General features: G+C 38.4%; 1 protein-coding gene across 1 annotated transcript in view; it reads right to left on the reverse strand.

The window, feature by feature from the left end:
• Nucleotides 1–8,156: 8,156 nt before the first annotated feature.
• The window catches only part of grin3ba (glutamate receptor, ionotropic, N-methyl-D-aspartate 3Ba), a 48,782-nt gene continuing 41,734 nt past the window's right edge, over nt 8,157–15,204 (reverse strand). Inside the window, exons 6-9 of the mRNA XM_084118886.1 lie at nt 15,177–15,204; nt 11,478–11,642; nt 10,932–11,002; nt 8,157–10,195 (exon numbers count right to left, since the gene is read on the reverse strand). The exon at nt 15,177–15,204 is cut by the window's right edge and continues 124 nt beyond it. Of these exons, the coding sequence (XP_083975012.1) occupies nt 9,664–10,195; nt 10,932–11,002; nt 11,478–11,642; nt 15,177–15,204 (796 nt within the window). The 3' untranslated portion in view covers nt 8,157–9,663. The remainder of the gene's footprint in view (nt 10,196–10,931; nt 11,003–11,477; nt 11,643–15,176) is intronic.

Below are 15,204 nucleotides of genomic sequence, written 5' to 3' on the forward strand. Positions count from 1 at the left end.
TATGCTATCATAGTGGCATCCTTGCTGATAAGATTATGGAGAGATTTGACTTGAGGAAGACTGAAAAAAAAGGAAGGAAAAGAGACCTATTACATTTCATGCACAAGTCTGTGGAATATTATAGTACCATTTTTATCAATTACCGGGTAATAGTGTGCTTTTTTACTTCTGAATCTTCATTTCTGTGAGGTAAATGCTATATGGGAAATACCAAAAATGAAAAAGCAATGAACTTTCATTCACAAGCTCCTATTTTGACTAAACCTAAACAGTTTTTGTCACATTACTGCAAAACAGCACTGAAGACCCCTTGTGGCAGAAGCTTGCCATCACAGCTAGTCTCACCCTGAATCCCTTTGTCACCTTAGATTTCTTCCTTTTGATAAATGTAGAAGTGATGCAATTATATTTAAATTGTTTTCTGGAGGCAACAATTCAGTCAATGTGATTGAGAAACCGAAACAAACATTCCATTATGTTTTCATACATTGCTTCTAACAGCAGAGGAGATAAGTTGTAAAGCGGAAAACAGTAAAACAAGGGCCATAATTATGTGACGCTAAATTGTATGGCATTGTGTGAATGTTACACGTTTGAATTAAGAATGCTACTGTAATTTATCTACAATTAACTTTTTATCACTTCAACGAATCAATCAATCAAAAGTCACAATATTTCATTTCCTGTAATAGGTCTACATCAAAAACTCTTCTCTCTTCTTTTATGGTCAGTGAAGCAGCACAGTGAAATGAAGACACTGTGAAAAAGTTTTTTTTTATTATTTTTTTTTTATTGTAAGACTAAATGCAGCTGTTAGTCACATGCAAAAGCATTCACAGCATTCTTTTGTGTGACCTTTATGTCTCTTTTTTGTGACGTTGAATCACTGGGCTATAGCTGATAAGATGACAAGCTCTGTCTCCGATAGGTTGAGTTGAAGTTGGTGTTCTTTCACTCAGTCTAAGACGTCTGCCAGGTACGCAGAGATCCGTGCACTGTGGGGTTGTCCAGCTAGAACGACACGAAGAGCTGCATGTCATCTGTGTAGCAGTAGAAGGACAATCCCTGTTTCTGGATGACAGAAAAACCCAGTGCTGATGTGTACATTCAGATGCGTATTCAGAGGGGGGTAAAACACAGTGTCCTGAGATACTTTAGCAGTTAGTTGATTACAGAGCTTGCAAAGAAGCACTGTTTTCCGACAAGGCCATAGCCTATTAAATGTTACCGAAATCTGTTCTATCTAACAATAGTATTCAAGAAATTACAGAAATTTAATAAAGTAATCAAATGCAAAATTTGACCTGCATAGTCCCCACTGTATGAAATAATAAATGAAGGATTTTCTCTTTGTTGTTTGATAAACATTAAGGACAGCAGCAGCAGGTCATTAGGTTTGCAACGTGAATTTACTCTAACCCTAAACCTACCAGTCTACTAACACTCTACTAACACTCTAATAATGAGAGTTAGTAGTAGCCATGTAGGTAGGCTACAGCGTTACTTATAGTCAACAGTATGTGTTAAAGGGACCATCAAAATAAAGTGAAAACGAATAGCCATAACACACTGTGACGGTCTCGTCTCGCCAGAAGATGGCACCCTCAGCTGAATCATCCATCCAACTATTTTTCAAACAGCTTGTCGAATGTGGCTACAGCGTAATAGCATAGGCTACAGGTATAAATTCCTTTTTAATTGATTATTAAATTGTTTAATTAAGGTTTACACATAGTTTCCATGATAGTGTTTGCTTAGCATGTTTGCTAAGTTTCAAGTGATTATTAAACCGTAAGCACAAACTATGCAAAAGCAGCCTAAGCTCTATAGTTAGCTCTGTATTCTTTGGATATTGTTATGTAGGACTATAAAAGTACAAGCTGCACATATACCAGGTATGGATATATTTTTCTGAGAAAAAAAAATTACGGTTATATAGTCTAGTTGAACGGCAATTTTAGAGCTGCTAACTGGAAGTTCTAAATGAAAGTGACCAGTGTAATTTAAATGCACAACCTGTGTATTTAAATTCTTTTTTGTTCTGTTTAGGTTTTTAGACATGTTGTATAATTTAAATTTATGTATAAACTCAGTCCTATTATAGGGTTGTGACCAGATGTTCTCTTTTCACTGACCCACTACAGAGATTGGCAAGTGATAAAAGCACTAAAAATAGATGCCACAGTAAAGATAATCAAAACCCAATGCTCATCTCTCTTCAGCTGGACCACACTCCCCGCTATGTTTGCAAATGCTTATACCTAAAAAGCTGGATTAAAACATGAGAAAACTATTATGTCTGCATCAATATAATACTGATTATATATTTTTTCTTATAGGAACTGACGCAACACCGTGAGTATAGGGAAACAACTTGCTCTTCGTTTTATTACTTTTTAGCATCAGCCAAACAGCATGCAACCTGGAGCGCTCTCCAGTGGCAACAGGCAAGAATGAATTAACCCAAAAACATCACAGTTTCTCCCCTCTTTATCAAATTTTCATATATCCAAACTTATAGAAACACAGGGAATTCAACGTAAAGTATGGCAATAACGTGATCACTTTATAATGTAACATTGGTGTCTCTCCAAATGAATGTAAACTCAGTTATGAGGTACACAACACAAATCATGACATTCCATACAGTTTTTTTCTTTCTTTTTGAACTACCCAAACCTTAAACATTTTATACCTCAAAAGTCTCACCTCTAAAGTCTCGCGGCAGCCATGGATGGAGTGACTTTACTAGGGCTGAGGATGGTAGTAAGTGGACGGTGGTCTGTCAATAAGGTAAAATGGCATCCGTAAAGGTAAGTATGCAATTTCCTGACTCCAAAAATAATACCTAGCGCTTCCCGTTCTAACTGCGCATAGTTTTGCTTAGACTTGCTTAAAGTTCGAGATGCGAACGCAATCGGTCTCTCCTGACCGTCAGACATCACATGGGAAAGCACAGCTCCTACCCCGTAGGGTGAAGCATCACAAGCTAAGCGAACCGGGAGTCTTTGATCATAGTGGGTGAGTACACTTGGAGTCAGCAACTGAGCTTTGGCCTCCTGGAAAGATTCCTCGCACTCCAGAGACCAGTTCCACTTAATGTCCTTATGCAACATTGCATTTAATGGATGAAGAATTGTAGCCAGGTTTGGAACAAATCTTGCATAATAATTTACCAGTCCCAGGAACGATCCAAGCTGGCTAACATTAACTGGAGCTGGCGCCTCTGCAATAGCATGCAGCTTGTCTGGGGACTTGTGGAGCCCTGCTGCGTCAATCACATGTCCCAGATATTCCAGTGAGCTCTTGAAAAACTCACTTTTTTCTGGTTCCACGAAGGCCAAACTTCTCCAGTCGACTCAGTACCGTCTCCAGATTTGTCAGGTGATGACCATCATCTTTTCCTGTGACCAGGATATCATCCAGGAAACAATGGACGTATGGTAGCCCCCGAAGTACTTGCTCCATTACTCTTTGGAATATGGATGGTGCCGATGTTATTCCAAAAGGTAATCTATTATACGAAAACATGCCCTTATGATTAGTTATTGTGAGGAATTTGTGGGAGTTCTCATTAACTGGCACTTGCAGGTAAGCGTGTGAGAGAGTTCTAGCTTGCTAAACCGCTGCTCTCCGGCCAGTGAAGCAAATAAGTCCTCAATCCGTGGTAATGGATAATGTTCCACGCAAAGGGCTGGGTTTACGGTTATTTTGAAATCTCCAAAAATTTGAATGCTTTGTTTGTTCATCTTCACACGCACTTTGATGACACCCTCTAGAGAAATCACTTCGCCTGTGTATGTCTTAAGTACAATACTTGTGTGACGGAATACAATATGGCTCAGTTTAGCTCTGTACATTTCACTTGAAATGAGAGAGACCGCTGCTCCCGTATCCACTTCCATGTCTATCGGCAGGCCTTCAATTTTAGGTTTCACTTTTATCACTGATGATATTGACCTTGTTGATTTTTGCATTTTACTCACTTGTGAAGTATCATCAAGTACTGCTGTCACTTTGTGCAGTGTCAACTCACGCATTAACATCCACCTTATGAATTCGTCTTTTCTTCATCTGATCCTTATTTTTCATGAATTTCCCCTTGACTGCTGTTTTGGGTCCTTTGTCATCGATTTTCTTACTTCTACACATCCGTGAAATGTGACCTCTCCTGCCACAATTGTGACACTGTTGTTCCTTATAGAAACACTCACTTTCAGTGTGGTTGGACTTCCCACACCGGTAACATTTCTCTCTGGACGACGCTGATGACAGGGACATTGCATTAACTTTCAGTGAGTTACTCAGGTGCTGTGACTCCCTAGACACAGCTTCCATTGACATCGCTATGTCCACAGCCTTTTGGTATGTGAGAGCCGTTTCTGTCAATAACTTCCTTTGTATCGACTCACTACTCAAACCGCACACAAATCTGTCCCCAGCGCGTCACTCAAATTATCGCCAAACTCACAGTGCTCCACTAATCTCTTTAACACAGCCACATATTGAGCGATACTTTCACCCTCAGCTTAATATCGTTTGTGAAATCAGAATCTCTCTGCGATCACAATTGGCTTGGGGGTAAAATGTGTTTGCAGTGTGCTCACAATTTCGTCATACTTCATAGTCCCAGGCTTAACTGGCGCAATGAGACTGTGTAAGAGTCCGTACGTTGCTGCCCCCACCACACTGAGAAATACTGAGACTCTTTTCTCCTCACTTTTCTCCTCACTGATGTCATTAGCCTCCACAAAATGCTCAAATCGTTCTACTGTACATTGGTGGAGCATTGTTCCCTCGCTTCGTCGAATGCTTCGACATGTCCGATGATTATAATAATAATAATAATTTGTTACATTTATATAGCGCTTTTCTGGGTACTCAAAGCGCTTTACATAGGAGGGGGAATCTCCTCAACCACCACCAATGTGCAGCATCCACCTGGATGATGCGACGGCAGCCATATTGAGCCAGAACGCCCACCACACATCAGCTTATTGGTGGAGAGAAGACCGAGTGATGAAGCCAATCAGTACATATGGGGATGATTAGGAGGCCATGATGGACAGAAGCCAATGGGCTAATTTGGCCAGGATGCCGGGGTTACACCCCTACTCTTTTTCCGAAGGACATCCTGGGATTTTTAATGACCACAGTGAGTCAGGACCTCGGTTTAACGTCTCATCCGAAGGATGATTGCATCCATTCTGTGCACTTTATCTCCAGCTTGATAATGGCAGTGGGAACTTTCGCCAATTTATATTATGTCTGCATCAATATGCTAGTATAATACTGATTATATATATTTTCTTGTAGGAACTGACGCAACACTGTGAGTATAGGGAAAACAACTTGTTCTTCGTCTTACTACTTTTTAGCATCAGCCAAACAACATGCAACCTGGAACGCTCTCCAGTGGCAACAGGCAAGAATGAATTAACCCAAAAACATCACAAAAACCACATATATTTTAAATTCTATATTTACATTCACAAGTTAAATTATTTAATAATCACACCCACTTGCATACTTAAAGCAACCGTTTTGAAGTGACCTGGCAATGTTTTTCTTATTATTATTAAGAGCGGTATATTGAGATTTGAGCTAGCAACTACAGTTTTTTACAGACAGATTTTTCTCCTGAAAGCATTCGGTGTCAGGCTGTGTGAGGTTTGAATCATCGACATATGGCAGCTCTCTCTTTCAGGTCATGTTGTGTAAACTGTAGCACCAGGGTGGCACTACAGCTAAGGGCTAAAGCATGATGCTCATGAGAATGACAAGCAATGACTGCAAAGCCAAAATGCTTCTGAATTAAATGTTGTCAGACTTTACTAATTTTGGGTCACTGAGAATGAAGATTATGCTTAAAATTGTTGATTTGCTCTAGTTTTCAAGATATGGTATTGGGTCAGTATATACTTGGGAATGGGAGTGAATAATAATGGGAAGGGTTCTCAATTTAAACCAGAAATAACTCAAATACATCTTTGACTGGATCTATGAATAAATCTATGACTGGGTTTGGACAGGATCAGAGTCAGAACGAGCTTTATTGCCAAGTATGTCTGGTAAGGAATTTGTTTTGGTGACAGAACAAGCTTCCAGTACACGGATAATAAAATAAAAATAAAGATATATGTGAAAAGTATATATATTTACATACAAACAGATTATAATAGAATGAATAGGGAATGGAATAAGAAGAGGCAGGGCATTGTCATATAAATATAAGTGATATTGATCTTTGCACAGTGGGGAGAACATTTAACTGTTCATGAGGCAGATTGCCTGGGGGAAGAAACTTTTCTTGTGCCTGGCTGTTCTGGTGCTCGCTGCTCTGTAGCGCCGGTGCCAAAAGTTCAAAGAAAAGGTGGCTTGGATGTGAGGGATCCAGGGTGATTTTCTGAGCCCTTTTTCTCACTCTGGATGTATACAGTTCTTGGAGGGTGGGCAGAGGAGCACCAACAATCCTCTTAGCAGTCTGAACCGTCCTCTGTAGTCTTCTGATGTCTGGTTTTGTAGCTGAGCCAAACCAGACAGTTATTGAAGTGCAGAGGACAGACTGAATGACGGCTGTAGAATTGCATCAACAGCGCCTGTGGCAAGTTGATCTTCCTCAGCTGGTGAAGGAAATACAACCTCTGCTGGGCCTTTTTCACAATGGAGTCAATGTGATTGTGCCACTTCAGGTCCTTATAGAGCACAGGGGGCAGGCAGGTGAAACACCGTCTGGGCCTGGTGCTTTCCTTGTCTTCTGTATTCCCCTCTGCTTCGTTGGTCCATCTTTTTATAGTCTTTATTACAGGCTTGGCAGATTAAAATGTCTGCCTGTAAGTCAGGAGAAGATGAACCAGACAGTTATCAGACAGTATTGCTTTTTAGGCAAAACAATGAATGATGCAATCCTCGTCACACATTATATGAATTGCATCATGTTATTCCTAGAAGTCATGGATGATGCAATCATAACAAAGATTACATCACTCTGCTGAACAAATTGCCCTATATCAGATCTAGAACTCATACATCAAGGGTACAAAACTCAATTCCTAGAGGGCTACAGCCCTACAGAGTTTAGTTCCAACTTCCAACCATACCTGTATTTTTAAATGAGCCTGATGGACTTGATGAGCTGGATCAGGTATTTAATTAGGTTTGAAGCCAGAGGTGGACAAAGTACATAACTTCCTTACTTGAGTGAAAGTAAAGATACTACTGGTCAAATATTATTCTGTTACAAGTAAAAGTTGTAAAGATCAATTTTTACTTAAGTAAAAGTACATAAGTACTCATTTTTAAAAGTACTTAAGTAATGTCAATGTAAATATGTAATGTAAATATTATTCACTGAGTACTCAAAAAGTCTCAAAAGTATTTAAGTTGTTTTTAGTAAAATACAAATTCCACACAATAATTAAACATGTTAATAATTAACTACTGATTCTGAAGTGTTTTGATTGGTAAAGACTGCTATTCCTCGTTTTGCCTTCTAACCATATCAGTTATTTTACATTGATTAAAACAAAGAATTTAACCTCAAACAAACTGAGCTCCAATACTAGTAAAGGCAGTTAAATGTTAACACTATTTTATCAAACAATTAATGCTCAGCCAAGCATGCTCTCTCTCTATGAAATAAAAACAACTCAATATTATAATGACGCCATTGTTCATCAGTCTCCCAATGGAAAGTGATTGTCTGACAGTCTTCCTTAGACAGTCCCCTGACAGTCTCCCTCAGACAGTTTGCTCTAAAAACTTACTTTGAAGTTTGCTCTGAAAATGAATGCAAGAACACTATCATCTCGTAATAGTGGAATAATTTGACTGCTACAACCAGGGTTGCATTTCCCGAAAGCGCCATAAACCTAAGTTGATCGTGGAACAATTGCCACCAATTGTCTCTATGATAAATTTAGGCTTAAGAAGATGCTTTTGGGAAACGCAGCCCAGGCTGTTAATCTAGTTTAACATTGTTTAGTAATCATTGATTTAAAGCATTTGCTATTGAATCAACCAAAGCGACAGTCACATATCTCTGGCAAAAATAATAACCACCCAAAATAGTTAGCGCAGACTTTAACACAACGTTGAGGGACTTTCAACAAAACAATTGCTAAAAGTGAAAATTTCACTCATAAATGATTACTTGAAAATGTGTTTATTAATAATAGTAAATGCAATAACTCTTTCAGACTTTATAACATTTAGATTATATATCGGAGGCCAGTGACATTTGATGGTCAAACATCCCAAACAGAATCATACTTTATCACCATTAAAACACACAAGCAAACAATATATTTATTCAAACATTATAAGTGGAAAAAATACACATCAGCAAGACAAGTAGTGGCTTAATCAAAATTGGAAGTTTGGTCCATGGCAGCTTATTTTGGCCAAGAACTGCCCACTCAGACAGGAAGAGGCCGCCTGATTGACATGTAAACTGACCAACCACGTTTGTTTTATATGTGCCTTTTAGGGCTTGAATTATCTGAAATGGATAATATAATAATAATATAATAAAAGACTGAAAAATGTATGGGGCTCTGCTCATGGCATGCAGAGGGAAAAGACCCTAAGATATTATGGCCATGACTTATTAATTAGTTTGCTTGTTTTAGTTAAATCATAGCTACGTTGTACTAATTCATTTGCCTGTTTTTATGAAATGAGAGAACACATTTTTACAACATGGCCACAATTTAACTAAAAAGAGGGAACTTATTAGTACAAGTGTAGCAACGGATGAATGAAAACTAAATAAAACATCATAATTTGTGGGAACAAATTGTTAATTCATGGCCATTCTGCCATATGTCATGTGTGGTGCTCCATAAAATGAAATCGAATAGGTGCACTAATTCTGACTGTTTCCATCAATGGCGGCATAAAATGTGATTGTAATCTGAATTTCTGTCTGAAGTTCTATCATGGACATAATTCAGAAAACAAAGCTGAATGTAGTTCTGCTCATGGATATATAGTTAACTTGCTACTAATTTGCTCAAGCCAAACCCTGATGTTATTAACCTAAACCTTGTCAAATCCAGGGATTAGTTCTTCCTCATTGTATCAACTCTAAACATTAACAGGTCGGACTGTAAAAAAAAAAAAAAAATCTATGTGCCTTTATCAGAACTAGAGATGTTATTTTTGTGTGCAATAAGCATCAGCCGGTCACTGAGCAGACTGTGGGTGGTCCATGGGCCTGCCGTCTGAGACTGAGACTAGATCCATTGGTGCTTATCCCACTAAATAATCCCATTGAATTATTTACAAAAAGAATCTATTTTCATGCTGGACGTCTGTGGGTGCAAATATTCACCTTGGCCAGCGAATATTTAATGGTGCATTAAATGTCTGTTCTCTGTCCAGTTGTCTGGCTTTAAACACACACACACACACACACACACACACACACACAGACACAGACACACACACACAAATGCTTTCTCTCTGAAGCTGGAAGTCAGCCAAACTGCAGGATTACAAGCTGAATCTCCATCACAGTGTGTTTCATCCATCACTACAGCACTCCAGCAGTCATTGAGAAAGGAGAAGGCAGAACATTGCACAGCACGACTTCTCAGATGAGAGGATGTCCCTTATCCCCTCATATCCACTGCCTTTGTGAGTGTCCGGACACAGCGTACATCACCTCCCCCTGTTGACGTCTTTGGTCAGGGTGTTGGTGGTGGGATTAGATGCCGAGCTTGTTTGGGATTGATCGAGCCGTTGTCTGACCAGGGTCCGCTGGAGCTCGGCTCGCCTGGCAAGGGCGGCCCTGAGTTGGCCGCGAAACTCCTCGATCCTCCCTTGCAGCTCCCGCAGCTCCTCTTCCCACGGCGTTGACTGTCCCGAGCAGGCCGGGGGTGAGAGCACCAGGCTAAGACTGAGATTAGGTCCGCCATTAGAACACAACTGGGTAGGCGGGCTTCCCACCAACCCCCTCCGGCCCCTTTCTGGCCCAGGGGGTGGAGCTTGGAGCTGGTAGCTATTGAGAGTCTCCAAGTTAAAGTGGACATGCTTGTTATGTTCTTTGGCCTCTCGACCAGCCTTGACACTCTGATTGTTCCACTTGGTTGTAGAAGTGGAAGGGGAAGTGGAGGAGGTGGAGGGCGGAGGAGAAGAAGTGGAGGGTGGCAGGCGGTGGATATTACAGTTCTCTGACAAGCACAAGGTGGGACTGAGAGGAAAACACAGCGGCAATCAGTTTTACAAGATGCAGGGACACAGCTCATCACAAACAGACCCCACAATCAATCGAAACACGGAGCCTCTTCAATATCCCGTGAATGAAACCGTATCCACTCGCTTTTACTGGAGAGGCCAATATAGATTTTTGTCCTTTGTTTTCTAATTTCTTTTTTATGGGTATTTTTTTAACATAAATAACACTAATTGCACACATTAGTTCAAAGCTCAAAGGCAATACTATTTTCTTATACACAATATGCAAATGATAGTGTACAGTCAACTGGTCATTACTGCAAAATAAAGGGCGATTAGGTAACCTATTATGACTGCCTAACTGTACATTATTCAACTTATTAAATGGCTACTTACCAAATAAATAAATATATAAATGGTCATGAAACATTGATTTGAATACAATTATTTTATAATGTAATTAGAAAAAGTCCATTGAATGATCTGAGAGACATAAAACTAGCACAGCTACATATGCTGGAAATTGGTTGCCTGGAGCAATGAACAATTATACAGTTAAGTGGTCATTATACAAAAATATTTGACCTCTAACTAGACAATCAGAATTGGCTCATTCCAGAATTCCAGCGAGCCATATAATAAATTGCTGTAATTTCACAAGTTCTGGTGTAAATTTCAATGAGGAGAATTACTACATTTAATGGCGCTTTTAAGAAAGTGTGGTAATTTGTTATGCAATAATCATAACTTACCATCTGTCACTGCTCTCAACCTCTGATTTCCTCTCATCATCACAACCCATATTTAATGCACGGTGGATTTTCTGTATAAATAACGAAAAGGCCACTGAACAACACTCAATTAAGTATGCAGTATACTGTATACAATCAAATACAATATGCCTACTACATAGGCTACAGACTTGTGCTTTCAGCTTCCTAACACTAGAGGGAGCAGATGCCCTGTTTTTATGAAAGGATCATGCCTTGTAACTTGGATAAGAGCATATATATATATATATATATATATATATATATATATATATATATATATATATATATATGAATTACTAAAAAATAACTTTGGTACTGTGTCTATCTATCTATCTAGATAGATAGATAGATAGATAGATAGATAGATAGATAGATAGATAAATTACTAAAAAATTACTTTGGTTATGTGTAAGTAAAGGCACTACTTTTGGTGCGTTCAAGTCCTCCTGGGAAGTTTGTATTCAGCAAGGTTTTTAAACTCTACTTGTAGAAAATGAGTTGTAGCATATGGTGGCACACACTCACCTGACTGGTGTGGAGCCAGTATTTGAATCTCTGCTGGCGGCGGAGGTGAGGCAGAATGAATCTGAAGAAAGTGTGTTCCCCCAGTAGAGTGAGTAAAGCACCTGCAACCCCCACACACAACAGCACAAAGAGTCCCGAGAAATGCTGGATACCCATCTGCAGAGTCTGTGCACACATACACAACAAAGAAATAAAAACACACAAGCACAGAATAAAGGATCACAGTATATTGCAGTTCTGGTGATGACTGCACATTTCCCCCAGAGGTTTTATTATTTTTTGAAAATAAAATCCACAAGTAAAATCAGCAAAAAGAATAGCAGAAAGTCCACCTGCAATCAAGGGATTCTGTAAAACTGGTGATTTTATATATGTATAATGTAGTTTCTGCTGAAATTCCTTTTCTTTTTTTTGCGAATAAAAAATTAATACGTGATTCATACGGTATGAATCACCAATATTTAATTTCATATTACAGTAGATGCTTTACCAGTGCTCTTTTTTTAATTAAATGTGAATCCTAGCGGTTTGCTCTCTTCGGGTATATTATAGACCTCCCTGTTCCTGTCCCATCATTATTTTCCCCCTCGGGTGTTGGAAGCCCCAACATACATAAAGGAATCCATCATTCCCCTGCAATGGCTTTGATCACGAGGGAGGAGTCCTGCTGACTAGAGAACTAATCACAATTTTATAAAATATTGTCGTTATAATTTAAATTAAAGTCATGCGGATTTGGTGTAGATTAAAAGGGGAAAATATTCCACTTCCTGTCCCTCATATGTGTGGAGCATACATGCAAAATGAGACACTCATTGGTCATCTAACATTGCACGCACAGAGAGACTGCAGTCCCATGTTTAGTTCATCACAGTCCTGCCACCTCTGTTGTGAGTGTGTTCATTCTCTGCACATAACAGGATTGGCTCCAGCCCTTTATCATGATGTCAGTTCCCAAGAGAGTGTTACAGAATGGGATAGTGGCTAAATGCACATGCATACATGCATACGTGCCAGTGCCACTGACCAGATGAAGTGCTCACTGCACTTCATGTTGGCTGCTCTGATTTCATTAAAATAATGCGGTAACGGTATACAGTAAGATTCTATTTTATCTTTTAAGATTTTGCCATCCTCTGCTGTGCATCTTCTCTAAGACTGTTGTGGCTAGTGCTCTCTTCTTTGGTGTGCTGGGGGCTGGGCGCACACACATCTGACAGAAACAGACTAAAATAAACTGATTAAAAAGGCAAGCTCCATCATTGGCATCACACAGGGCTGGGTTGAGCAAGTGGAGGAGGTGAGGATGTTGAGAAAAATAAACAATATCATGAAGAATGATATGCACCCACTACATGCCTTAGAGGTGTTTCGGCAGAGCACATTCAGTGGCAGGGTGATTCCACCAAAATGTAAAACTGAACAGCATTGTAAGTCGTTCCTGCCTGCTGCTATTAGGCTCTTTAATGTGCAATAACTAATAACTGATTCTGATGTCTGATTTATATTTATTTTTATATTTTATTTACCTATGTCCTAAGTATTATTAAAATAGGTGGTGTATGCTTTAGTTAATTTTGTTTGTGTATTTGTTTTTAATATTATCATTATAGGGTATAGTATGTTATAGTTAATATATTATACAGTATGTATCTATCTATCTATCTATCCATCCATCCATCCATCTTTTAAGATTAATTATGGATTTAATGTTAATGTTACATGTTAATAACAGAAATAATACATTTTAAAATAATATAATTACGTGTGAACAATGTAAAACGAAAATGTATAATAGTCTAAATTTATATTAAATGCAATTAGATAAACTTCAGAGTGTTTTTACCCACTTAAGTAGGACTCCAGTACATCTTTATATGTAATTACTTCTATTGTCTGGTTAAAGTGTACTACTGAACATACCGACAAGCATTTATGGTAAACTAAAATATACTTTAACTTAATTTCTATTGTAACGTGTATGTCATGCATGTAAATATATTTGTAATTACAAACTGTAATGATGAATCTGTAATTTAGTACATTTAAAATATATTAGCCTTAAATGTAATACTGCATAGCATGCAACAAATAAAATTATAATCAAGTAGCCAACTCTACACATGCTATAGTACAGTATGTTAGTCAACACATCAAAATATAGTACTTTAAAGCATGACAAAATATTATTACAACATAATGATTTAAAATATACTTTAAAGTAAAACGAATTTGACATTATTAGAAAAGTGCACTTCTTAAAGATGAGACTACAACACTTTCATGGCTATGTTTCTTAATCAAACTTAAATGGTCTTTTATTTATTAATATATTATCTGCAAGGCCTTTTTAAAAAAAAAAGATATACACTTCAATTGCACATTCAATACAATTAAGTGCACTTATTTTTCACAAGGGGATAACTAATCCATTAACTCTTTCCCTGCCTTTGATGGAATGTTCCATCATTTATGAAACAATTCCTTCCCACCATGGTGTATAATAAGATTTTCTCAGTTTTTTGTTTTGCTTTTTTTTTAAAAGTGTTGCTTTTTTTTAACCCACATTCAAGTGTTGATAAATAAAGAATGCATGAATAAAATGTTTTCTTTTTTTTCTTTTTAAAGCAGAGGCTCTTTTCCTTCTATTGATATATTACATCTTCAGGTATTTATACAACAAAATATTAGTGAAAATTATCAAAGATGCTGGTGGTGACTGGCAAATCATTTTTTTATGCTTAAAAATTTTTTTTAATTCCGATAGTCCTGCTAATATTAAAAAGTAACAATACTCCCACATAAAGATTTGAAGTTACTCTTTTAGACAAAAATATTGATTTGTCTTTGGCTTTATACACTGTTGGCCCAAATACAGAAGTAGTGTTTCAAATATGAACAACAAATATTCTTTAGGTACAAATACTGGCATTTGTTTTATTCATAATTTAATTATTCATTTATTTTGAGAACATGCCAGATGCAACACTTAATGTTGGATTGTTCTTTCATCCCCGCATCTTTGTATCTGGCATTACGTTGAGGAAATAAAATGCTGCTTTTTGCATTTGAAACTGCTTCTATAAACAGCTCTAGAATAAACATTCAAAGAGGAAACTGACTGCGAGGACCCCACAGTCGATCCTGTACGCTTGTTTGCAGAATTTATTGCACAGCAAAGTAGTGGTTTTACAGCATTGTGTCTGTGGTGACAGGACAGCTTGGCTCCAGTGCAAGAGAGAGGGAGAGCGTGAGATGAGTTCCAGCTGGCACAGGGGCCGAAAACAAATGTCATTGCTTGTGCTCATGAAGTTCCCCATTCATAACCACAGCTTGGTAATGAAGCCAGACTGTACAAGACAATGTCTTAACAGGAGTGCTACAACTCCTGGGAGGTTATTGACTGAGACTCCATTGATGGAGTGCGCTGGCTGCTGCTACTCAGAGCCTCAGGTGTGTGGGGCGGTACGGCTGACGTGGAGCCCTTGGGAATGAAAATGGATTGTGGTGGCCCGGCATCGCTTTGACAGAACGGCTATAAAACTGCAGGAGACAGTAATTTCAAACAAAAGGATTTTTTCAAGAGCCTGTCGAATTCATAGAGGAACTTGGTCAAGGGTAGAAGGGCTTGAAACAAGAACAGACACGCACACATATACTGTTCCGCACACTCTCAGCCTTTCTTTTTTGATGGCTCACCTCTGTCACAGCAAAAACCCTCTTCCCA

The sequence above is a fragment of the Abramis brama genome (genome assembly GCF_963993115.1).
Source record: "Abramis brama genome assembly, chromosome: 7".
Lineage (NCBI taxonomy): Eukaryota > Metazoa > Chordata > Actinopteri > Cypriniformes > Leuciscidae > Abramis > Abramis brama.